The following is a 24,619-nucleotide window of genomic DNA, read 5'->3' on the forward strand; positions in this document are numbered from 1 at the left end:
GTTTTGTTTTTGGGTTTTTTTTTTTATATTTTAGCTTTTAGAAGACCAAGTTTAGACATCCAGTCTCCTCCCAATATTGGCCTGCGACGTAGTGGGCAAGTTGAAGGTGTACGTCAGATGCATCAGAATGCTCCACGAAGTCAGATGGCTACTGAGCGAGATCTTCAGGCTTGGAGACGAAGAGTTGTTGTACCAGAAATACCACCAAGCTTACTCAGGTCTGTAGGCAGCTTACAGGGCTGCAGATGTGACTAGAGAGAACACATCAAGTTGTTCTTTCTAAATCTAGACTTAAGCTAACAAAGATACATGGTACAAATTGAAGTTTAGTGTTATGGTCAGCTGTGCTTAAGATCTTTTTCATTGTGAAGTCTTATCAATGGTTTCTCTAGTTTAATAGAGAATTATTTTCCCATATTTCAATGTTTTAAGTCATCTTGAGGATGGCTAGATTACTTTGATTCTTGCCAAAGTGAAGTGATATAGGTTAAATTTATTTAGATGAAAGTGTATCCTGAAGGATTGTGCTTTTGTGAGGCTTGTGGGGGTGATGTGTTAACAACCAGCACTGAGCACTTGAAATGCTAAAGCAGCTTGCTGCTTTCAAATGTGTTTGCAGTATGCATCTGTGAAAAGGAGAATTAATATTGATAGCTATATAGTTCTTTTTAACAGTACAGCCATATGTGCTCCCACATCTCTGAAGCACCTAAAAAGCTGTCTTGGTGTTGGGAGGTAGCGTAATTGAAGAGAAAAATGTGGGCTGAAAATGCAGTTGAGAAAGTTTATTACATTCTGGTATTTTCAAGGAAGACTTTCTTAATATTCATTCTCATTATCTGGAAATGAGAATATGGTATAGGTGTTTGAGTCCTTTAAAGAAAACAGATAATTTTACTTTTTTTAACATTGCCAGAACAGATGTCGAATTAGATTTTCATTGCTTTCTTTTAGGAAGCAGGAAGGATATCGGATTGCAAAAGGGGAAGAGGAGAGAGATCTCTATGCAACGGAAAAGAAAAAGTCATTCGAGTCACTGGAAAAGGTAGGTGACAGCTTCCAGGAAAATGGACATTCTGTGCCCAGGGATGAATCATGGTTTAAAAAATGAAAGCAGGTATTTCTGAAGGTGTGGTCTTCAAAGGTTCCTGCTGATTCAACTTCTGCTTACTGGAGGACAAGGTTGGATTTATTTTTATGAAGGCATAGAATTCTTTTTTCTTTCAATCTTTCCTCCTTCCATCTAAGTTAATTTTAAAGGTAGGTTTGATTTCAGCCCATTCTGGTTTCACTGCAGTTAAAAGTTTCAAAGACGCTCTTGCAGGTCCATGCTAAAGGACTGAGGTGCAAATGAAAGAGTTCAAGGTGCCGTATTTGAAGAACTGTAGGCTATATTGCTATTCCCTTGTCACTTCAGATGGCAGTGTTTCGTGTGGAGGGCAACTTTTTCAGACTTGCTCAGTTTTTAATATTTTTTTCACTAGCCATTTTCTGGAAAAGAACAGTATGAAGGAAAAATTGTTTATTGTAAAATTTTCATACTGTAGTGGCCTGATTCGCTGTGTCGTGCAGTACAAAACAGTTTAATGCAAGAATTCTACTGCACCCCCCTGCTAACTGGGGGAGTTGAGGATTTCTGGTCCTCTAAGAATTGCACGTTTGTAGGCAGTTAATGTCTTGATTCTGTAAATATATTTATCAAGTAATTTGAATGGACCTATCACAGTAGTTTATAAAGAGCAATTGCTTAGGATGGCTACTAAATCTGGAATCGAGAATAGCAAATTTAAAACTATTGGCTTACAGGAAAATTACTTCTGGTGAAAAGGAGTCTTGCCATCAGGCTGGGATGTGATGAGGCTGTTTCTGTTTACATTCACCTTTTACCCAGCCTTTCATCCCTGCAAGTTTGCAACATACATACTTGTATGTAACCTCTTTTTTTACTTCCTATATAAATTAGAGTGACTCTGAGTCTTCATTAATACAATCTAAGCGTAGACTACATAGACGGAAATATCCCAGTTACCGAACACGGAAAAACATTGACCAGCTGGAGTCTTCTGATGAAGAAAGAGATAACTGCTTTGGCTTGATAGAGCAGGTAAGTTCTCTGGGTTAGGTATTTTGAGCTTAAGTACCCCAATAAGTGAAGTTCCATGTAAATGTGTGTGTTCTTTTTTAAAACAAACAAGCAAATAGAAGAAATAAAATCTTTTACCAGGGAAAGGGTTGCTGTAATACCATTATTGTTAACACTTCTCAGACCTAGGTATCTTGCTTTAATAATAGCAGTATTTATTTCCTTCATTTTATAAACAGCTGAACTGGTTTGGCTGAGTATCTTCTAAAACAAATCCACAACTCGAGGCAAAAACCAATATAAAATGCCAAGCTTGGCTTAGTCAAGTTTGGATTTTAGATGTTTTGCTGTTTCTCTACAAAAACCTTTCAAATTTGTGCACACACCTAAAGCTGGGAATTTTGAAGGTTCTTCAGAAAGCATTGTTTCGCCAGGTAATGTGATTCTTCCACAGTCCAGTTATCTGCTGAGTCCTGGCTTGGGGTGAAACAGGACTTTGCTGTAGATAGCAGGAGCTTTTGACTGTTGTGTTAATCAAATGCTGTAAATCAGTGGTAGGACTGCTTGGATTACAGTTGTCTTGACTTGCACTCAAGGAAATAGTTTCAAACTGGGAAAAGGGGGAAGAAGTGGAAGGAGTAGAGAAGGTTGGACTTGTTGGACCAGTTGCTTTCTTAAGGGAGAATCATGAACAGAATGGGTGATATTTGGGAGAAAAGAGAATTTTTTAAGTAAGATTAAGAATGATATTCTTTGGTAATAGACTCTCTTCTCCTAGCCTCGTAATAAAGAATTCTGATGTTTTTAAACACAAAAAATCACTTTAATGAAAAGCTCATGTTTTCCTATTTTGGGAATCCGGTGGAAGGGTAGTTGCAGGAGACTTTTGGAACTTCACAAATTCAAATAACACAAGAGAGTTATGAACACTGTCCAGTAGATACTACATATACCGAAAAATTTTTGAAGTGATGTTAGATCTAATAATACTTAAATTAATAATACTATAAGAAGCTGAGCTTTGATGTAGATGGTTGTTTTTTTTATTTATTTTTTTTTTTAATCCTTCAAATGGTAGGTTGAAAGGAAGAAATAACTCAGTGTTGTTCATCCTGTACACCTGTGTGAACAGGTTTTAGGGGAAAGACTTAACAGTGTTACTCTGAAAATAGCAATCAGTTGGACTAACTGAAACAGTATCGAACTGGAAGTTGCAAGTTAAATCTTGGGGTTTTTTTGTGTGGTTGATTTCTTTGCTTGACAGTATGTAACTTGAGACATGAGTAATGTATTATACTTGGTAATTTCAGTTATGGAAAACAAGTAAAACATGATAATGCAAATAAACTGTTGAACAACAATCAGGAAACTACTTAGGTTGTAATATATTTTGATATATCTTGACTGTTTAGTTTAGCCTCTTAATATATGCATGACAACACCCAGTTAGTACTTGGTCAATCACTTGATACTAGAATCAGAAAAATCGCATGATTTTAGCTTGCAAAACTGATTAAAAAAATGTACTACTCCTGTAACAAGAGAAAAGCTATGTTGTGTGCAAATGGGAGACGTGCCTTTCTTTCTTGTCTTGTGCAATCTTTAAATTCTTCTGTTGCATTCTAGTGAGCTAGATTTTACTCTGTGCTTTACATGACCTAATTACAGCATCATGAGTCTGGAATTTGAAGGAATCAAAATCACGTTCCACTTTGTCCTGGTGAATGATGTGAACTTATTATTAGACTAGAAAAAGTAGAACTGTCATATGGTAGGGGGATAGGAGTATTGCTTTGCAAAGAGTGAATACAGCAGGTGGACCCACATGGCTAGTACAATGTGAGTGAACATACAGAAGTTATTGATTAATAGTGCGCTCCTGGGGTTAATAGGGTAAGTTGAAGACTGCTCCAAAAAAGAACTACTTTCATTTCCCTTTCAAGAACTCTTTTTACCAGATTTCTTGCTAACTTATTAATATGCAGACATGAATAGAGAATGTGTTTTATGTTTCAAACCCTTAAAACATGTGGTATGAGAAAGCTTTGGATTGACTCTGCATATTTTTAAAATCAGGAAGCTGAAGAAAGTGAGGGCTCTGGCTCATCTGATGAAGAGGAAGAGTGGAGAAGTGACAAGAAAAGCAACAGTAATAGTTCTAGGTAAAAGTGAACAAATCCTGGCTTTAACTGTAACAAGTTTTAGAGAAGTTGTATCGAAGTTCTGTCATGCTTCATACGTAATAATATTTTGGAGAGTACTGCACTGAGACATTGTATTTTTATTTAGTGTTCCATTTCACCAAAGCATTGTCTTTTTATATAGTTTCAAATACTTTTACTGTTTTGCTAGATGGCAAGGAGAAAGATGATGGTCCGGAATGGTTTTTATAGTGTGTTCGGTTTTTGAGGGGTGTGGGGTTTTGTTTGGTTGGGGGGATGTTTTGTTAACAATGCAGTAACTGCCAATTGCTGTTACAAAATGGTTGGTTGGAAAAAAAAATATTTTCATAAGGCTATAATTCTGTTTAGAACTGAAGTTATAGATAACCTTTTAATCCCTCTGCTGTGGCTTTTTTAGATATTCTTTCTAGAACTCTACAGTAGTAGAACAAAGAAAGAGAGAGAGAGGTATAAAAAAGGCAAATGTGTATCCCTGAGATGTTATATAACTATCTTTAAAGAATTAGGTAGTTCTTGGCTAGTGTCTTCTTTAGGGAGGGTTCCCAACTAGTCTGGAATTTCATTGCACAACTTTCTTGAATAAATTACTTATTTTGGAATTCACCAGCCTTGATTCCTTAGAAAAAACCCATGCTTTTAAGTATGGTGTTCCCCAAAATTTATGATAAGCATCAAGTGAAGTAATTGTTACAACAGGTCAAAGTAATTTTAATTCTTCTGATAGAGCTTTCAACAGCAATATGCATCTGCAGTTATTTGTCTAAAAGAATTTAGCATTCTGAAATACTGACAGCTTGGTTCTGTGTTTGTATTGTCCCTGGCTCCATCCGCTACGGACAGTGATTCTTCAAGTAGATACTCCGACTGGATAGCTGATGCAGGGATTAATTTGCAACCTCCAGTACGGACTTCTCGAAGGAAAGCTATCAGGTATTGCAGTACTTCAGAAGAGGAAGTATCAGCAGAGAAATCTTCTCCTCCAAAGAGAAGAAGAAGAAAAAGGAGAAAAAAACCTAAACCAAAAAAGCAGGAGGAGGTATACAGTTAATTTCTTCTAGTCACTTTTTAATAAATTACTCTCTTAGGTTTTCAGACCTCTTCACTTGAACCTGTTAAAGTAATTTTTATTGCCATTGGACAAGGATATTGGTATCACTGCATACAGTGTACTTTTTAATTAAATTGAGACTATTCCAAGTGCAAAGTATCTGCAGGTTTGTATGGACAAATATACATTCCAAGTGAAGTCATTCTCACTTTTCAAATAAAAAGGGTTCTCAAGGTTTCTGCTATCAAAGGGGAAATGTGATAATTAAAAGCAGAGTTAAATAAATTAAATCGGGTTTTTAACAGGGCTTTAATGTAATAATCTGTAGAATTATTTAAGTAATATCTTTTTGAAAACTTAAGCAATATAGTCACTGTATTCGTATATTTGGGTTTTTATTCTTGAACTTTAATTTTTTTGTAAGTTACAATGCTTACTTTTTTAATGAAAATTTTCAAGTTAATTTAAATAATTATCATTTTTTAAATTACAGTAGCTGTGATTTGCTGTTTTCTACCAAAAAGGGACAAATACAGATTTTTAATACTTGGGGTAATTTTGGTATGTTTTTCTCTGTTGTTTTGCTTTCTTCCAAGTATTCTCAAAATTACAATTTTGGAACTGTTTTAATATGAATATTTACTGTGTGATATCTCATAGTTTTTAATCTGCAAATAGTTTCTTGCAGCCTAATAGGATTATAGTAGTAATCTTTTTCACTTAAATCTTCATAAAGGGAAAGAATGCTTAGTATTAGTACTACAAATACAGTTACAACTCAGTGAAAGCCTTGGAGTTTTTCTGCTAATACTTTCTGGAAAAGTACTTTAGTCTTGTTATAAGTTAAGGTTTTTATCTACCAAATTAAAATGGAGTAAGTTGTTTTGATTTCATGTCAGGAATATGTCCATTATGCCTAATTTTGCTCTCTGTTAAATGTGAAGGCAAATGCTGAAACACAACCAGTAAACTTGGAATTGTCATATGATTTGCATCCTCCTGTTTGGATAACAGACACAGCTCTTCGAAGATCCCCTTTTGTCCCTCAGATGGGTGATGAGGTAGGAATATCGATAGAAATCTTTAAATGCTTGTGTTACCTAACATAATTACTTAATGTAGGAAAACGTTTACCATTTGGGCTTTGTTTTTTTTCTCAGGTAATATATTTCCGACAAGGACATGAAGCTTACATTGAAGCAGTTAGAAGAAATAACATTTATGAACTGAATCCACACAAGGAGCCATGGAGAAAAGTAGTCCTTAGGGTAGGTTTTCGTTGGAGATACAGTGGGTTCAATAATAGTAGTATGTGAAAGAAGAGTTGTGTTACATGGTTCACAAAATACTGATTTGTGATATTATACTGTTTCTTCCAATGTTTCCCTATGGAAACAATACAGGAAAGTGACTTCAATTACCAGAGTTACCTGTGGAAAGCCCAAATAACCTGTGTTAAAATTGCCAAGTCTGATGGACTGTGTTCCATTGAACTTTTACACAGTTTCAATGTTTTTGGCTTTTTGCATGGGGGTACAATTCATGTGCTTGGTTAACTAATGTTAAATTGATAGTTCTGTGCATAATCCAGAAAGTAGAACTTGCTGAAACTGTTTGTTCTCACCTGTAGGATCAGGAATTGGTAAAAATTGTTGGAATTAGATATGAAGTTGGGCCTCCCACATTGTGTTGCCTCAAGCTTGCTTTTATAGATCATGCCACTGGAAAACATACAGACAAATCATTTTCCATCAGGTATGTGCATCTCTATTTTTCTGACCAATATTTAAAACTGCATTTCTTTTTAAGCTGCTTCCTAAAGCCCTAGGGTGCACACATGAAATGCTGGGGTTTTGTTTGTTTTTTGTTTTTTGTTTTTTTTTTTGATTTAGATACCACGATATGCCAGATGTTATCGATTTCCTTATATTACGTCAGTTCTATGATGAAGCACGGCAAAGGAACTGGCAAGCTTGTAAGTGTGTGTACTAAATATTTTACCAAATGATTTTGAAATAAAAAATTTTTCCTTGGCTAATTGCTAAATATGCTAAATACTACTTGCTTCTAACTTCAGAGGGCTCTCTGGTACATGGAGTCTCTCTGCCCCTTAGAAGTATGAGCCTAATAACTGCTGTATTGAGCCTTTTGGAGGGATTACTATAGATCTAAGGTACAGTCTTCAAAACATATATTGAGGCCTTACTGTACCTCTTTTCTTACTTTTAGCTAGTAGCAAACTTGGGTTTTAGCACTGATGTTCTTTTGGTATAATAGTTGCTTCATCTTTTTTTGAGTATCAGTGGATTTAGAACTTCAAACTGAAAAAAATCAATCAAAAGTTTTTCTAATTGCGTGTAGAAGAAGCATAGTTAAATAATTTTTCTTAGTAAAATATCTGAGCAGACTTTTTTTTTTTTGCACTAGCTGATAGGTTCCGATCCATTATTGATGATGCATGGTGGTTTGGAACAGTTCTGGGTCAAGAACCATATCAGCCTCAATATCCAGATAGTCATTTTCAGTGTTACAGTGTTAAGTAAGTATGAAAAGATTTTGCACTTCTAATGTGAGTAGTGTGGATTGCCTCTTACATAGCTGGCTCATTTGGTATGAGAATGTATTGTTCAAATGATTTCACTGGTCATATTATCACTTCTTAGTGATTTCAAGTGATTATCAGTTCTTAGTTGTTTCTAGTGATTATCAGTTTTTAGTGGTTTCAAATTGCTAATATTACACAGTGTGGATACGTAATAACTTCTGGCAAATTTTCAGTGAATAATATGGTAAAAAGTTATTGATATCTTTCATATTTGTAGATCATTTTCTGTAATGACTAGTGGTAGATCTCTTTCACAAAGCAAGCAGTGTAATTTTCTGTGTATGTTAATTATAATTGGTTTCGGATGGGGCATTCTTAATCTGTTACTGATATCATATTTGTTATGCTTCAAATTCTTGCACTTCTGTCTTCATGTTGTAGTCCACATGTGCAAGTAAGTTGATCTCATGCTATCATTTGAGACTCTTGTAGAGGAGGTTTCCAAATGTTGTTCTCGTTATGCTTGACACATGACTGTTGTCTGTTCTGTCTTGACGGAACTTTAATCTCTTCACTGCCTAGTGGTGTTCTGCCATATTCCTGGTTTTGCAGATGCCACTTGCAATTTCACCTTTTGGTTTCTTCTTTTGATTTCTTCTTTGGGTGATATTTAGCTGGGTAACTGGCAGATAATGTGACCCTGTAAGAGGCGCAAGTCCCTTTGACCAGTGTACTTGTCAGGAGATAATACCACCTGGATGAAGGCATATAGTATCAAGTGCATTGCTCAAAGCATAGTATACTAATTAAGTAAAGGGTGTTGGAGTAGAAAAAAAACCTGTTTAAACGAAGACCAGGAACATCTGAGTCAAACTAGTAAGAACATACATGAACCATTACATTCTTTACCAAGGCAGGTTCTGAAACCTACTTCATACTATCCCCCCGTGACAGTTTAACATTAGAGGTGTTCCTGTGCACCCTCTTTAAATTGACAAAGAGGTTCTTCACACAAAGTAGAAGAAATGTGAACAAAGGTAACTATGGCCCTCAGTGCTTAGAATCAGGATGTTGTCAACAGCACTGTACCAGTAACTATGAAAAAAATTAACTCTATGCCAGCTGAAATGAAGACACTTTCCAAGTTGTCTGGAATGGTTCTGGGATCTTGCTTGCTTTGGATTCTTCCAGCAGGGGAGGATTGCTAGGAGAATAATCATTGAATACATAATATTCCTATTTCTGTCATGACCAGGGATTCTTCCCATGTCTTTTACAGTATATTTGATATTCAGAGTTGCATTGTTAGAGGGCTTTCCCTCCTCCCCACTTTCTGACAGTTGCTTACTCACCCATGATGAGAATGTACATACAGACAAAAACCTGAGATCCAGACTATTTGTACATTGATTTCATTCTGCTTTGGACTTTTGCCTTGCCCAAAGAGAGTATCTTGACAAGCTAAAATGGTAACTGATGCTTACTGACATCTTATCCATGTCCCAGGATAGATATACAGGAGTGCGTATCTCCTGCAGGTGATGTCGGGGTAAATTATTCAAGTTACTGGCTAGTATATTTTTCCCTTGTCTTGTAAAATGATGTCCAGAGTAAAAGTCCACTGGGTCCAGGTACCAGTGTGAAAATACAACTGAATCTTATTTCAAAGTACTAAATTTTATCAGTTAAGTAGCTCAAACCATGGAGAATATGTTACCTTCTGAATGTTATACCTTTCATATGTTTTGTTATGTTACCATAGGTGTTCCTTCAGAGTAAGTTTAGATGGGGTTATTAGTTGTTTTCTTGGTCAATTAAAAATCAAGATTCCAGTTATGAAAAAGAGCCTGTAGTCAATTTCTTAGATTCCTTTCTTCTGTGAACTCTAAAGGGTGTTTCAATGTTTTAATACACCAGCCTTTACGAGGGTGAAGTCTAGAATTGCTTTGAAGTTAGCTTAATAATTGAACAGGTAAGGAATGCAGTGCTCTTTAAAGACCACTTTCAAAAGAGAGCTCTTTAAAGATTTGTGCTGCATTTGTAAAGAACGTGACTTTGTTCTACCTTGACTCACAAACAGCTCCTCTAGAGAAGATTCCTAAAATATGTATATGAAAATATTTTAGTGTTTTGCAGGTACAATTAGGTTTCACAGCTTGGCTGGGTGCTTCACTCTTCTTTTAAGTACAGGCCTTTGTTCAAGAATCTGGAGTCTTGTCTACCCAAGAATCTGCATGTGGTTCAGCAGCAGTAGCTTCATAATTTGCATTCATATACTGTATACATTGCATACAAAGATATTTTTAAATACAAATATTTAAAAACAAGTTTTACATTTATTTAAATGGGAAAAAGTAACCACAAATGGTTGAGACTCTTTCTTGGCAAAACTGCAATGTGCTGGCTGTTTTCCTCAATCAGGATCTGAGTTACTGTGCTTCTTTAGATGGTAGAATTCTGCTAATCCAGCTCAGTTTGACCGTCTGCAATTGTTCTTTGCCACTTCTGAGACAAAGAGCTTTATTGGAATAGAAGTGCTTTTATATTATACCAGAAACAACCTTTGAAAGCTGGCTTCAAAACTCAGTGATGGAGACTGTGGGAAAACCACATTTAAATAAAATGAAGGGGAGTAATTGGCATGTAACTCAAAATTCTTATCAGTAACCAGGTTTTCACACTTGGGAATCATCTCAAATTATCAACACCACTGTTGTGTACATAATAAATAAATAGAAGATGTATGAATGAAATATTTTGTTATATTATTGGGCAGACAAAAATAGGTGTTTGTGGAGTGTAAGCACTTTTATTTATCAAGTTACGTTACTGTTACTTAAGTTGTGTGGGTGAATGGAGCTTCAGGGAAACTAAATGGGTCTTATGCTGTACTTAACTGTACTGATAAAATCTTTCATACAATATTATGAACTAGTATATATGTTTACGAATACTAACAACTTTTGAAGTATTGTACATACATTAACTGGGGAGGAGAACCAAACAGATGAACCTTCAGAACTCTGTTAGTGCATAAATGTTAAACAGGCTGAATGTTGCTGGATTGATTTTTTTTTTTTTTTAAATTTTTTTTTCCCCTGGAGTAAATGGGTAATCCAATATAATTGAGAGGTGCTCTTGCATCTCAATTTTCAATTTGTTTGAAATAAATACACAGGAGGTATTAGATCAAATACCTAAGTTTATTAAGTCATAAGAAGTAGATGGCACTCAACCAGGCATTTGAAGAACTCTGATACGAAACTCCTGGCAGAGCTGCAAATTGTCGTACAGTTGGACGCTGTACTAGAGGACTGTCAGATTGCTATTGTAACTCCTGCCAACAGAGAAAGCTCTGGAGGAAAACTGGTGAGCTGTAAACTGATATATTTGACTTCAGTTTCTGATACGTGCCTATAATAAAGACTAATGCTATTGAGCATAAGGATAAACCCAGCTGTAGGAAAGAGCAGCACTGCATATGTACTGGGGAGTTCTGCCTCTCCTCCTTTTGAACTTCTGTGACTCTGTTGGTAAGTGTATGAACAAAGTGGACAGTAGACAGCATGTATTTGATACGCTTGTGAGGTGGGCTGATGCCAGCCTTGTGAAGTTTCACCATGCCAAGTGCAAGGTCCTACACCTGGGTTGGAGCAATCCCAGGCACAGCTACAGGTTGGGCAGAGAAGAGATTCTGAGCAGCCCTGCGGAGAAGGACTTGGGGGTGTTGGTTGATGAGAAAATTAACATGAGCCGGCTTCAGAGTGCACTCGCAGCCCAGAAAGCCAACTGTATCCTGGGCCGCATCAAAAGGAACGTGACCAGCAGGTCGAAGGAGGTGATCCTGCCCCTCTACTCTGCTCTTGTGAGACCTCACCTGGAGTATTGTGTGCAGTTCTGGTGTTCTCAACATAAAAAGGACATGGGCCTGTTGGAACAACTCCAGAGGAGGTCCACGAGGATGATCAGGGAATTGGAGCACCTCCCATATGAAGACAGGGTCAGGAAGTTGGGGCTGTTCAGCCTGGAGAAGAGAAGGCTGCGTGGAGACCTCACAGCAGCCTTCCAGTATCTGAAGGGGGCCTACAAGGATGCAGGGGAGGGACTCTTCGTTAGGGACTGCAGGGATAGGACAGGGGGTAATGGGTTCAAACGTAGGCAGGGGAAGTTTAGATATAAGGAAGGAGCCCTTTATTACGGGGTGGTGAGGCAGTGGAATGGGTTGCCCAGGGAGGTTGTGAATGCTCCATCCCTGGCAGTGTTCAAGGCTGGGTTGAACAGAGCTTTGGGCAATATGGTTTAGTGTGAGGTGTCCCTGCCCATGGCAGGGGAGTTGGAACTAGATGATTTAAAGGTGCTTTTCAACCTTAACTGTTCTATGATTCTGTGTACCAGATACTTTGTGGGTAAAGACGCAAAAAAAGTTCTCTCTTCAGATGGAAGTGATGGTGAAAGGGGTGTGTTCATAGTTCATGAAGTCAAAGGTTCTAGGCATGGTGAATAGAGAAGAATTAGTCACCAGATTCTGTAATGACAGAACTAGAGGTGCATGTTGAAATCTGTAGGGGACTTCTTTAAAGTAGTTTGGGTGTTGTGTTTTATTTTCTTGGTTTTTTTTTTTTCCTTTTTTTTTTTTTTTGTAACACTGGGGCTAGTGAACTTTGGACATGTATTTTCCACAGGAAGCTGTGGAAACAACAGGGTCAAAAAGGTATTAGACAAGAGTAAACATGTACTAATGGAAATAGGCTGGGATGTGTTCACAAACATGCCTAGAGGAATACAGTGATCATGAATGCTGAAGTAAAAGTAGAATTGACTTATACCAGGATATTATGGTCTCTGTAAATAGCATCTCCCAGTAATAGTTTCAAAGACGCATTACTTGTGTAGCTGGACCAGTAGGGTGTTAAGCTGATTCAATCAGGTATTTCATGTCTTTGAAATACCAAAATTCATTGATACTTTTTGTGTTGTTAAAAACATGTAAAAATCTGCCCAAATGTGGTAGGATTTGGAGATACCTCAAAATTATATTCATAAGTCATAGATAAGTGCACTGTCAATATCAGTTCTATTTGCCTTTGCTTCCTCTTGGTTGTTACTTAACTTCAGTTTCGTCATTTTATATTTAATGTTTTCTTTGTCGTAATCTCACGTGCCTTATGAAATTTTAATATACCAAACACATCACTTACTGTTCTTTCTCTGAAACATTCCGTAGACTTGAACAGCTACTGTTGTGGTTAGCAGAAAGAAAAATCTTTTTCCCTGTGTGCTTTTATTATATCATCCCCTTGATGATGTTATTTTTCCAAGTGTATGACTTGTTTGTTTTCTGTAACTTCCTCATATGTCCTTTGTAAAATTGATTTCTATATCAAGTTGCATACAGCCAAATCAGGAGGATAGGAGTATTAAGCCAAATCTTAATTTGGAATTCATTATGAAGAATGTTTCCTTTTTGCACTGTGACAGCTGATTGCTAGCTAATGTTTTTGTTTATATGCACATTTATACAGTATATTTGTATTAATACCTAAATATAGCTGTGATTTAAATCTGCTTGGAGGAATACTTCTGAGTCAAGATAACCTTAACATTTTTTTTATTTTTTTTTCAATTTGGTGACCATCAGATGGGACAATGGTGAAATTGAAAAACTTAGCCCATGGGACATGGAACCAGTTCCTGATAATGGTAGGTAGAAACTCAGTAAAACAGTTTAATGTGTTTCTTCCTCTTTCTAGTTCCTTCATTCCATGCACGTAGTGGACCTTAGGCGATTTCTATCTTTTTTGTGACTCTTGACGCTAAGTCATCCAAATACAGTGCATATCTACTGATGAGGTAATAGTTATCCTTTAGATCATACAGAATGTCAACAGGGTGGTTTTGTGCATTCAGGCAAGAAAGTTCTTGAAGACAGTCTTGCTTCAGATTTGCTGAAATATCTTGAGTATACCTATTTATTTTAATTTTTTTCCCCTTTACATCTTCCAGAGCAACTTTGAAGGAAATAGTTTAAATGCGTAGCTCTGTCTTAGGCAGTAAAACCTGCTACTTCTAAATGTCAAGTTTCATCTTTGAAACAGAAACATCTGTTTCAAAAAACTTGGTTTGTAATACCTTATGGTATAAGGGGGTGGGGGAAGAATGCATAAAAAGAATGTATAAAATAATTTCCTGTCAGCCAGTCCTTCCTTCATGTAGTTTAAACCCAGCAATTCATAAAGTTTGCTGGTCAAATCCATATTAACTGTAAATGAAACAGTTGCATTCCTGGCTTGTCTTATTCAACTTACTTTTCCAGTGCTTGTTGGTACCAGCTGGGTGGAGGAGGGAAAGTTTGTGAAGCATTGAGAGAGCAGTTACTGAATAAGCTGTCAAAGATACTAATTTTCTTAATAATCTTTGCTAGAAGTTGGCTTGTTTCCCAGACACCAGGAGGCTTACACTGTATTTTGTTATTTCTTAAATATGAGTATATTGTATACATGTGGATGTTCTCAGGAGCCACCTGTCCAATCTTCAAAGTGTTAGATAGCTGCTTCAGTCGTATCTTGCGATGGCAAATTCTGCAAACCAGTCTTGAAATGCTACATTGAAATTGTTTTACATTTTAATTCATAGAAGACAAATAATCAGCAGGGTTTTGGTTTTGCACACACACAGATTTAATTGAAACATCTGATTTTTCTCATTACTGTCTGTCTCCTCCTGACATACAGAAGCTTTTCTTATTCATTGTGAACTGGTTAATGCTTCCCATATATGTCACTGAGTGACTGTCATATTACTAGAGGCTCACAAGTCTTATGTATGAACTTAAGTCGGGATTTATTTTGCTAGCAAGACAAATTGTATCCATTTCTTGTGAGCACTGTGTACTAACTATGGTTTAAGTTGCTGTTTATATCAGTTCTTCCTCCTAAGGATTGAAATGTAAAAAGTAGTGTTCTTAACCACTCACATTTGATAGCATGAAGAACTAGGATTCTTGAAATTGCTATGCTGGCAATGTAATGACAGACATCCTACAGATGCTAATTTAAGTCTGGATAGTATTAAATGTGTAAGTCATCCTTTACTGACTATATCAGAGAAATTTTAACTTCTTTCTTTGATCTAGTAAGTTACTACCTTATGTTAAGAGCTTAAGGTTTGATCGATCTGAGGAGCTGTGACCTTACCATGCAAAAACTGGGGGCACACACATACACCCAAAAAAAAACAACAAAAAAAAACCCAGAACCACACACACACACACAAAAGAAAAAAAAAAACACAAAAAACCAGCCCTAAAACACAGCTCTAAAAGCTAGTCTGTCTTTTGTTGACAAGGTCAAAGAATTGAGAAGAACATCCTCTGAACAGGTCAAGGATAAGGACCACAGCAGCCACTAGGCTAGAGGAATAACAAAAATTGCCTGAAGACAATTTGTAACTCCTTATTTTTGATGGAAAATGGCACTGTAGGGAAGTAAAGCTTCTTGCAGAGAGGTTTTGGGCATTTATGGAAAGCATTATTATGTTAACAGTATAGTACAAAACAGGGGTTAGCTCTCCTTTGCATTTTCTTTCTTTCTTCAATTCAATGACTTGCAGATCAAATTAAAATTGTACCTCATGATTGCCACTCTTCTCTCAAAGCATTTTTTATTCACTTTGCTAAGTTAGATGTATGGGAGAAGAATAGCACTGAAGTTGGACTAACTAGCAGGCCACAACTTTAATTTGTTACCCTTTATATCTGGTAAACATGAGTTTTGTCTTATGATTATGAAGATACAGTATTAGGTGTCACTCTTGTCACAGACAATGCTGTCAGGATGAGGAAAAGCTGGTGCATATGGACCTGAAAATTCAGTTTTTAGCAGCCTTCTTAGTAGTCCAGTATTGGTGTCAACTGGCTGTTGCATATATTAGCTGTCAGTAGCAGTACTACTGTAAGTACTGCAACCCTCCTTGGGGTGCTGATTTGTGACCCGTTTACTCAATTAGATTAGGACTGTGGTCATACTATGAAAATATACATAAAATGCCAGGAGTTGTGACAAGTCTTCTGTGACATGTGTACCAGGGTGCTGCAAAGAACGCGAAGCAGAGATATTTGCTTGAGAAGGACAGTCTTGTTTGTTTTAGTCTGTCATTCTGCTTTAGTTGTTACTCCTGCAGGAGAAAATCCCTCTTGAGCGCTTATGCAATGGAGTGCCAGATACCATGTTGAGTTCTTCTTGACACAACCTTATGTAAGTGTAGAAGCATTACTCGCTGCTTTCTCTTAGTGTTGTCTTCAGGAAGTTTGGTTGGAGAATTTGTTTTAGCTTGAAGATGACTTAGAAGGATCATCTAAGTGAGTCACCTCTGTCCCTTCAGCTTTTCCAGCACCTTTTGTATTTTATCCTTTTTTTTTTTCTTGAAGAACTGCTTCATCTCTAATACTATTTCAGTGGATAACAAATTCTTAGGCCTCCATCAATGTAATATTGAACAGGGGTTATTAAGACTAACCCTATTCAGCTGAAGGAAAAATAGTCCTTTTCATAAACTTAGAAGATTCCCCACTGAAACTTGGGGTATTTTTTTTTTTTTTTAGTTGGTATAGTTTTTTGGGCTGGTGTTTTTTGGGTTTTTTGTTTGTTTTTTTTTTTCTTGCTACAGTATTTGTAGCTGAAATGTATTTTAGAATTTGTATGTAACATGTTCATGGATTAGTCATCGTAACACTGAAAAGGACTCTATCCTGTTTCTTGCTTTCATTTTTAATGGACAGACTCTCAGATGCTAATGGAAGTTCTTACTGTTAGCCTGCATGCTTTATACTGTTGGATTTATCTGCTAATGAAAAGAATTTATCTGCTAATTCCAGTTGTCCTAATCAATACAAATAAATGCTATTGCCTACCCACGGTGTCTGATAGGAACCTTCAAATGTTTGTTCCTCTTCAAGTGCTCAAATGAAATGAGGAACTTAGCTTTTCAAAAACAATGAAAGTGCAGAAACTGCAGATGTAGTAAAAAATATCTGTGGAGTTAATAAGGAAAGATAACCAGGGATGACACATTATCTACTCAGTCATTCTGCATTGGCCAGATTGCATTAGTCTTTGGAAGTGGACTCTTTCCACAGAACCATACATTACAGCTTGATACTTCTACTAGTTCTTACTGCCTTGAAATGATTGATCTGCCGTGTTCAAAACAAATATTTTATTAAATGTCCAAATGATCACTCTTGTTAATACCAGGAAGAATGTCACAAAGTATTTTGCCTGTCTTGCATGTGGTTAAGGTCAGGGCACAAATTAACTCATTAAGATAAAATCCTGTGAAGGTTAGGTTATGCATTTAAAAAAAAAAAAAAAAAAGCATATGAACAGCTCTTTTAAGTCCAGTGCTTAGATAGAGAGGAAAGGGACTTCTGGAAATTCAGAACTGCAGAAAAGGTGAATAAGGGATATCTTTGCTTTTATATGCCTTTTGTGTACTTCTTTTCCCTTTAGTCTTGGCTTCAAACTCCACTTTAAGGCAATTTTTTTGTCAGTTTTGAGCATGTGAGTAATTAATATGTGTAAGTGCTTAACAATTTATCTTGGTTTGTATTCTCACTCCTTACCCTCTCCTGTTTGCTATCACTCTTCAGTCGATCAGCCTGAAGAATTAGGAGCTAGTGTTTCCGTGACATTTGAAGAGGTGGAGAAGCTACTATACAAACCACAAGAAGGGGAGTGGGGGATGAGATCTCGTGATGAAGCATGTGAGCGGATTATCAGTGGTATTGATCAGCTTATGACTCTTGGTAAGCATGTCATCTAAACTTTATGTAGTTTTCTCCTAATGTTACATTTACAAATAGAATATCCGCCCTAGAACATCCACGGCATCCTTTAAAAATTCTCTGTGACAAAGTACTAGAAATGTTCATACATCATGTGCAGTTCTTTCTGTTTGTACTGAGTTTTTTATATTTTTATACATCATTGGTTTTATCAAGAAGCAGTTCAACACCTGGCTTGATTGTCAAATGCATGCAAGCCTTGAAATATTTAAATTAATCTTGCTGTTTCTTAACAGACATTTCGGCAGCTTTTGCTGCTCCAGTTGACCTGTGTACATATCCCAAGTACTGTACTGTGATTGCTTATCCAACAGACCTGAACACCATCCGGACAAGACTGGCTAACAGATTTTACAGGTCAGTGCTAGCAGTAGAAACAAGGGCAAATGTGGCCCTGAGTTTCTGCTGTGGGAAGATTAAGCTTTTTTAGTAAGAGCAATTGTTCTTTTTACAAACATTCTGAAAGCCAGTAGTCCAGTACCTGAATTCGGCATTACTGGTGCTTTGTTGCAGGGCTCTGATGGTTGGTATAACTGCAATGTTGTGTTCATTTTTAATGAATAATTTTGATAAATAATGTATTCAATTTTAATGAATAATTTTCTTAGTTCCTAAGGAAATTGATTTCGGCCTACACTGGCACTATTTCCAGACTCACACTGACAGAGTTACCTGAACACTGACACTCTCTTGAGAAATTTGTAAATCAATAAATGTTTTTAATAAAACAAACTATAAAGTTATCTCAGTGCTGAGGGCTTAAATCAGATTTTGAAGTGCTGTGCTTTAGTTGCTTTGAACTTGAAGAGGGTTAAGACCTTAAGCACTTATTACTTTCAGAAATAGGCTTAAACACAGAGATGACATGTTAAATAGTAGCACCAGCTTTTTAAATGATAAACACTAATGGCAGAGAAAGAGGGAAGAAACTGAAGTGTAGTGATGATGGAGTTATGATTTGCTGAATGTGCTGGATATAGTTCTAAAAGAAACTTTAAGGGTGTTCTTCATCTGGACTTGCATTCAGTTTGTCTATAAATACAGCAAAGAGTCATTAGTAGTTGTTTTCCTCCTTCATAAGACTGAAATAATGTCTTGGGAAATAGTTTGAATTTCTGTAGGCAAAGAGCTGCGAACTTGGGGTATCACTGCTTCACAATTTTAAGGAATTGAAAAAATTAATTATAAATGAAATTACATAGTTGTGCTAGCTCTATGATGTTATAACTTCAATTTGTAGCATTTTCTACTGGTCTAATTAGATTTAAACCAGAAGATGTCTATCTTAAACAGGACAGAAAATTGCCAAGTTTTTTGCAATTTTTAAGCTTTTTAGCTTAGTATTAAAGGTGCAATATTTTTTAATTTTAAGGAGAATCTCTGCATTGGTTTGGGAAGTCAGATATATTGAAAGCAATGCTAGGACCTTCAATGAACCTGGGAGTGCTATCGCTAAAGCTGCAAAAAAGATCACTACCCAGCTCTTAAAGTTTATCAAGTAAGTGGCATTTTAATCTATTTATTGTTTGAATACTTGTGCTCTGAAATGGTGGGAGAATATCTTAACATCACTTTGTTGTGAATACTGTTTCATTTGTTTTCTTACTATTCAGTGCCCTGCAGGACAAGTGAATAATTCTGAGTATTATCTTAAATGGAAAAATGCTTAAACATTCAGCATAGAGACATTTTAACTTTTTCCCTTAGTAGTATTCACTGGTATTTATAGTATTTATAGTATTGAAGTGTCACTTGAAATGAAAATAGCTCAACCTATAAAGTTAAGTTCTGTGCTGTCTAGCACATGTGTAGAAGTTGTTGTGGTAGCTTGTCTGACTCAGTTCAGTCAAAGATTATTTTGAAAGAAGTTAGCATAGGCAGTCTTCCTGCAGGTAGATCAGACATGAAGGCCCCTTTCAAATCCCTAATGCTAATTTCACCCTCTTCCCCTCACTACTTCTGAAATGCACAGTATAGCAGTTTTTCAGATGTAATATTATAATCATCTTGAGTTTTGTTTTTAATTTAATTCTTAGTTACTGTCTTCTAGTAGAAGTATAACTTTTGAGTGTGGCTGGGTTTAATTTAGGAAATTATAGCTATGTTTTTGCTATTCCAATAACAGAGATTTAATTGCATTACAGTGATCAGAACTGTACAAACATTTTTGAACTATGTAGCACAACAGATGATGAACAAGATTGCCTTGATGCTGATCTGGTAAGCTTTTTTGTGGATAATTCCAGTAATGTATGATGGCAAGAAAATGCCACTAGCCTCCAAATATTATTGGTAAAATTGTTCAGTTAGTTGTTTTTACAGAGATGTTTGTATTTATCCATTTACATAGTTAAATGTGGATTATATTATGAATATGGGGAATGATGTGAGAAGATGGTTTATTAAAGTAATGTTGAGTTGCCAATTTTAAGAAGTAAAATAAATATGTATTTTGTACTGTGACTGCTATCGGCTAAAGCAGTTCTGTGTTTTGTGAGTGGCACTGTATTTCTGAAACATGTTTAATGTGCAGAAACATGATATAAATATTTTGAATATATGAACAGCTATTTTCATTGTGGTTTTAATTATATGCATCTGGTTATTTCTAAAATAAAAATTGTCATTCATATAGTTATACAACTTTTCAGCTTTTAGCATTTATAACGATTGCAGTGATGCTTTGGCTCTCAGTTTCTCTGTATACCACAATATGAATTGTGCATCAGATTTCTATGCCTCATTGAGAATTTAATAACATGCATTTATCTTGAATTTCATAAAGGTAAAATGCAGAATTGTTACACAGTGAATGTTATCTGCAGTGCTGTATGCTTATTAATAGTGTATCCAAAGCTGCCCAAACTGATGTCCTTTTCACATTTTGACTTCTAATTTGGCATTTACTAATAAGACTTTGTAAAGTTGCAAAGTAGTTGCTCTCCCTTGCAGATTAATATGTAGAGAACAAATTATACTGAGTCATTTTAGTTCTTTATCTGACTACTACAGCATTGCCGTAGTACTTCCATGTTGTAAGGTTTTTTTACCAAAAGTAACTTGATCATAAGATGTCATTTCCTAAACTCAGGACAAACAAAAATCAAAGTTTTGTGGCATCTATTACCAGTGAACTGAATTACTGATAATCTTTAGTCACTGAGGCCTAAACCTGATGTGTATCTTCTCGTTGCAATTTCTGGCAGTGGTTTTTCCTTTGTATGAAGAGTTGGAGTTGGGAATCTTCAGTGGTCATATCTAGGATCTTGCTTTCCAAGTCTTTCAAATGCTATGTTATATTTTTTAAATATGCTCACCTTCTGTCTTACTGGAAGAAATTAGAATGAAAATGTACTTTTACCACAGTATCAAACTTAATGACACTGAGCACCCATTAGCTGTGTTTTCATACATAATTTTTAAGATGATTCATTTTATTTTGTGCAGGATGATGAAAAATGTCTTCCAAGAACATCATACAGAAGAAGAAAAGTGAGTTGGCTAATCTTTACCATATATACCTAAATCAAGTCTGGCAGGAAAAACTGGTTAATGAGACTGTATTGAAATTCTGTGGGAATGATGCTTGGGTTTAAAACATTCATAGAACAGGATTTTTCTGATGTTAAAGAAGTACAAGGCTTGCTTAAATAGATGTTTGCTGTGCTAATGCTTCTACACTTGTTCTGTGTGGTTGTATAGGAAAATCTTTCTTACAAGTTAGATACCAGTGCCATTTAATGTAACAGTGTTCACTTGCCTGTATGGTATGGAAATAAAAGCATTATTCAGCTGAGATGCTTGGAAAAAAATACTTTGAGTGATGGATATTACTCAAATCTTTTGAGAATAAATTGGTGTCAAGAGGTGTATATTTTGTGACTTAGTGTTAAAAATCAATACCTTGAAAGACAGTAAAAGAAAATTGTATAATTTGTCAGAGTTTATTAATATTAGGAAAAAAAATCTGCTAGTAATGCTCTTTTTGTTATAAACCAATATGATCGCAGATGTGTTTTTCTGCTACAGAAATAATCCCAGAGAGATCATCAGGTTTACTTTTTCTTGCTACGTTTCAGTAATGTCTTCTTCTGACATTTTTTTGTCAAGGGCCGGGGCTTTAAAAAAGGAAGAAGTGTGAAAACTGGCTATGATGAAACCTGCTGGAAGAAGCAATGTATGGAGCTTGTGAATTTAATTTTCCAGTGTGAAGATTCTGAACCTTTCAGACAGCCAGTTGATTTGGATCAGTATCCTGTAAGTTGTTCTTATTAACCTTGTAAGATATAAATATTATTCCGGTTTTATTGGGTTTTTTGGAGGTGGAAGGGGGGGTGTTCCTTCTAACATTTGGTACCATAATAAAATCTGCATATTGCTCTTGATGCTATTTGTTCTCTTCTTGGCTTTAGTCCCAAACCACTGAAAGAAATCTCTCTGCTCTGTGCTTAGAATTAGCAGCTGTGTACTCTACTGCATTAAGATAACATCCATCAAAATGTTGACACAGAACACAAAACAACTGTAGAGCAGTGATGGTGTCTACAAATATTTTTTTTGCTTGTTTTCTTACTGTCCCTTACAGGGAAATACAGGATTTTAGATTAATCTGTATGTTCTTAATTAACAGTAGTTTCTTGAGGAACTATCTACAAAACCTGTTTACTGAGCCTGAGCTGTGAACTTGATTTATTCCTTCTCTTTATCTTAGTTTACATCGTGTTCTTGTTAACAATTTGGTCCTTTATTGTCTAAAAACCCAAAAGACTTTCAAAGAAAAAACACTTAAGCATGCAGGTGTTCTTCTGTGAACTTCACATCTTGAGTTTGGGTCTTCAGGTTTTAAAAACATCTTGAGCATCTCTAAAACTCATTAACAGGAGAGAAAGGTGTTTTGATTTGCTTTGTGGTTTTTGTTTTGCTGGTTTGGGTTTGTTTTGTTTTGTTTCTTAAACCAGATCAGTTTTTCTTATAGTAAAATGCACCAAGGAGAGGATTACATGACATTTTATAGCAGTCTGATTTCTCATTTTGATTAACAATAAAAACACTGACTTGCGTGTTATTGTTACTGAGTAGTTTTTATTGAAGAAACTCAGGAGAATTGAAACTGGGCATCAGCATGTGCAAGCTTGTGACATTGTATCAGCTCATGAACTTTTGGGAATTCTGAAGATTGCCTCGTAAATGAGCAAGACTTTATATGAGATAATGTAGTTGAGACTTTAAACAGCTAGTTAGCAAAAGCATTGCTTCTGAAAACAGAAGCTGATGTTTAAGATAATCTGTGGTCATTTTAATTACCCTGAAATTATAGAAATAAAATTTGAAAGTGTTATTTTTCCATTGTACCTTCATGAATCTTTTTTTTCATATGTTTTTTCTAGGATTACAGACATATTATAGACACTCCAATGGACTTTGGTACAGTGAAAGAAACTCTGGAAGCTGGAAATTATGACACTCCAATGGAACTGTGCAAAGATATAAGGCTTATATTTAGTAATGCAAAATCTTATACTCCAAACAAAAAGTCAAAGGTAGCTGTTAATATGGGCGGGGCTATTCCTGTCTTAATGAAATTATTTTGGAATTAGTTTGTGTATCAGTATTTTTGATAAAGCTGCTGGCTGAATTAATGGTGGGAGAAGTATGATAAACTATTAGATATGTTCGCTTCTTTATCTAGCATTACATGAGATTATGTGCCATGCTTTCTCTATTTCCTTTCTATATGGTTTTTAATTTTGGAAGTGTTATTTTTGATGAAAGGTTCTGGTTTTAATATAAGCCACTTTCTTATCTAGATTTATAGCATGACCTTGAGATTGTCAGCACTATTTGAAGAGAAAATAAGAAGAATTGTTTCAGATTTTAAAAATGGTCAGAAACAGAATGAAAAGCTACGAAGAAACCAGAGGTATACTAGACGATTGCATAATCAAAGCTCAGTGCAGCAACCTACCAAGATGCTCAGGTAACCGAATTATGAAGATGTAGAGATACATTACAGCTGATTAATATTCATACTGACTGTCATATTTAGTCTATGAAGAAAATAATAATGGTTTATTAAATGGTTAGCTCAAAAAAGTGAGACTTTTTATAACTTCTCCTGCAGTGGTATACTTTTTATAGTTTAGAAAGTACTGCGAAAGAGCGAAGGGACCGAAGAGTAGAAAAAGATTGGGTTTCTTGCATTTGGGTTTTTTTCTGTTTTGGCTTTTTTTTTTTAATATTTCAGTCAGGAATCAATATTTAATTCGACTGAAATAATGAGGAATGAAACAAAGATTTACTTGCTGTATATGTTACAAAGATTGCAAAGCTGCATGCACTCTGTGTTTTATCACACGCAGGAGAAAGTTCTATGTAATTTATAGAAATTTGTACTTACTGTAGCATTCTTTGGGTAGGTAAATAATGTCTTTTTTGAAGGAAAACAACCTTTTGACACAAGTAGTGATTGACATTATTAACTCTGCATTCTTAATTCATGTATGAGATGAAATCTAAATAAGCAAAAAAAAAAAAGCTTAAGTGAAACTCTGTTTATACCTTTCTGCTACTGTCCAGCCTTTTGTCTCTAGCAGTGGAAGGATAGAAATCAGAGTTTTAAGGGAGAAGAAAAAAAAAAACCAAACCGAAAACATTTCTTTGCCATGTTTGGCTTTCTCATCTTAAAATTTCAGCCGATTACTTGTACATTTTCAAATGTACCCATACATGTTGGGTTATGCTACAGGCATACCCGGCAATGAGCTTTAAGCTTTCCTGGGAGTTTTCCTTGAGTTCCTGCATCTTCCCAGAGGAATAAACACACACACCTGGATAGAAAGAAATTTTCCTTTGAAACAACCCTTTTATTCTTATCTGAGGAATTGTATATAACTTGTTTACAAGTCAGTGGTGTTTAGTA

At 35.7% G+C, this 24,619-nt stretch overlaps 1 protein-coding gene across 1 annotated transcript in view; it reads left to right on the top strand.

The window, feature by feature from the left end:
• The window catches only part of BRWD1 (bromodomain and WD repeat domain containing 1), a 55,989-nt gene that overhangs the window by 22,590 nt on the left and 8,780 nt on the right, over positions 1-24,619 (top strand). The window contains exons 19-37 of the mRNA XM_061453543.1: positions 35-218; positions 955-1,045; positions 1,964-2,104; positions 4,160-4,245; positions 5,107-5,302; positions 6,259-6,375; positions 6,475-6,582; positions 6,945-7,069; positions 7,207-7,289; positions 7,742-7,853; positions 13,498-13,559; positions 17,506-17,661; positions 17,937-18,057; positions 19,073-19,198; positions 19,845-19,920; positions 21,148-21,192; positions 21,811-21,957; positions 23,088-23,240; positions 23,508-23,677. Coding sequence (XP_061309527.1) covers positions 35-218; positions 955-1,045; positions 1,964-2,104; positions 4,160-4,245; positions 5,107-5,302; positions 6,259-6,375; positions 6,475-6,582; positions 6,945-7,069; positions 7,207-7,289; positions 7,742-7,853; positions 13,498-13,559; positions 17,506-17,661; positions 17,937-18,057; positions 19,073-19,198; positions 19,845-19,920; positions 21,148-21,192; positions 21,811-21,957; positions 23,088-23,240; positions 23,508-23,677 — 2,299 coding nt within the window. The remainder of the gene's footprint in view (positions 1-34; positions 219-954; positions 1,046-1,963; positions 2,105-4,159; positions 4,246-5,106; positions 5,303-6,258; positions 6,376-6,474; positions 6,583-6,944; positions 7,070-7,206; positions 7,290-7,741; positions 7,854-13,497; positions 13,560-17,505; positions 17,662-17,936; positions 18,058-19,072; positions 19,199-19,844; positions 19,921-21,147; positions 21,193-21,810; positions 21,958-23,087; positions 23,241-23,507; positions 23,678-24,619) is intronic.

Source organism: Pezoporus flaviventris, unplaced genomic scaffold, assembly GCF_033815535.1.
Source record: "Pezoporus flaviventris isolate CSIRO_AGI_PZ_B2104156 unplaced genomic scaffold, CSIRO_AGI_Pfla_v1 ptg000015l, whole genome shotgun sequence".
In the NCBI taxonomy this organism is placed as follows: Eukaryota; Metazoa; Chordata; class Aves; order Psittaciformes; family Psittacidae; genus Pezoporus; species Pezoporus flaviventris.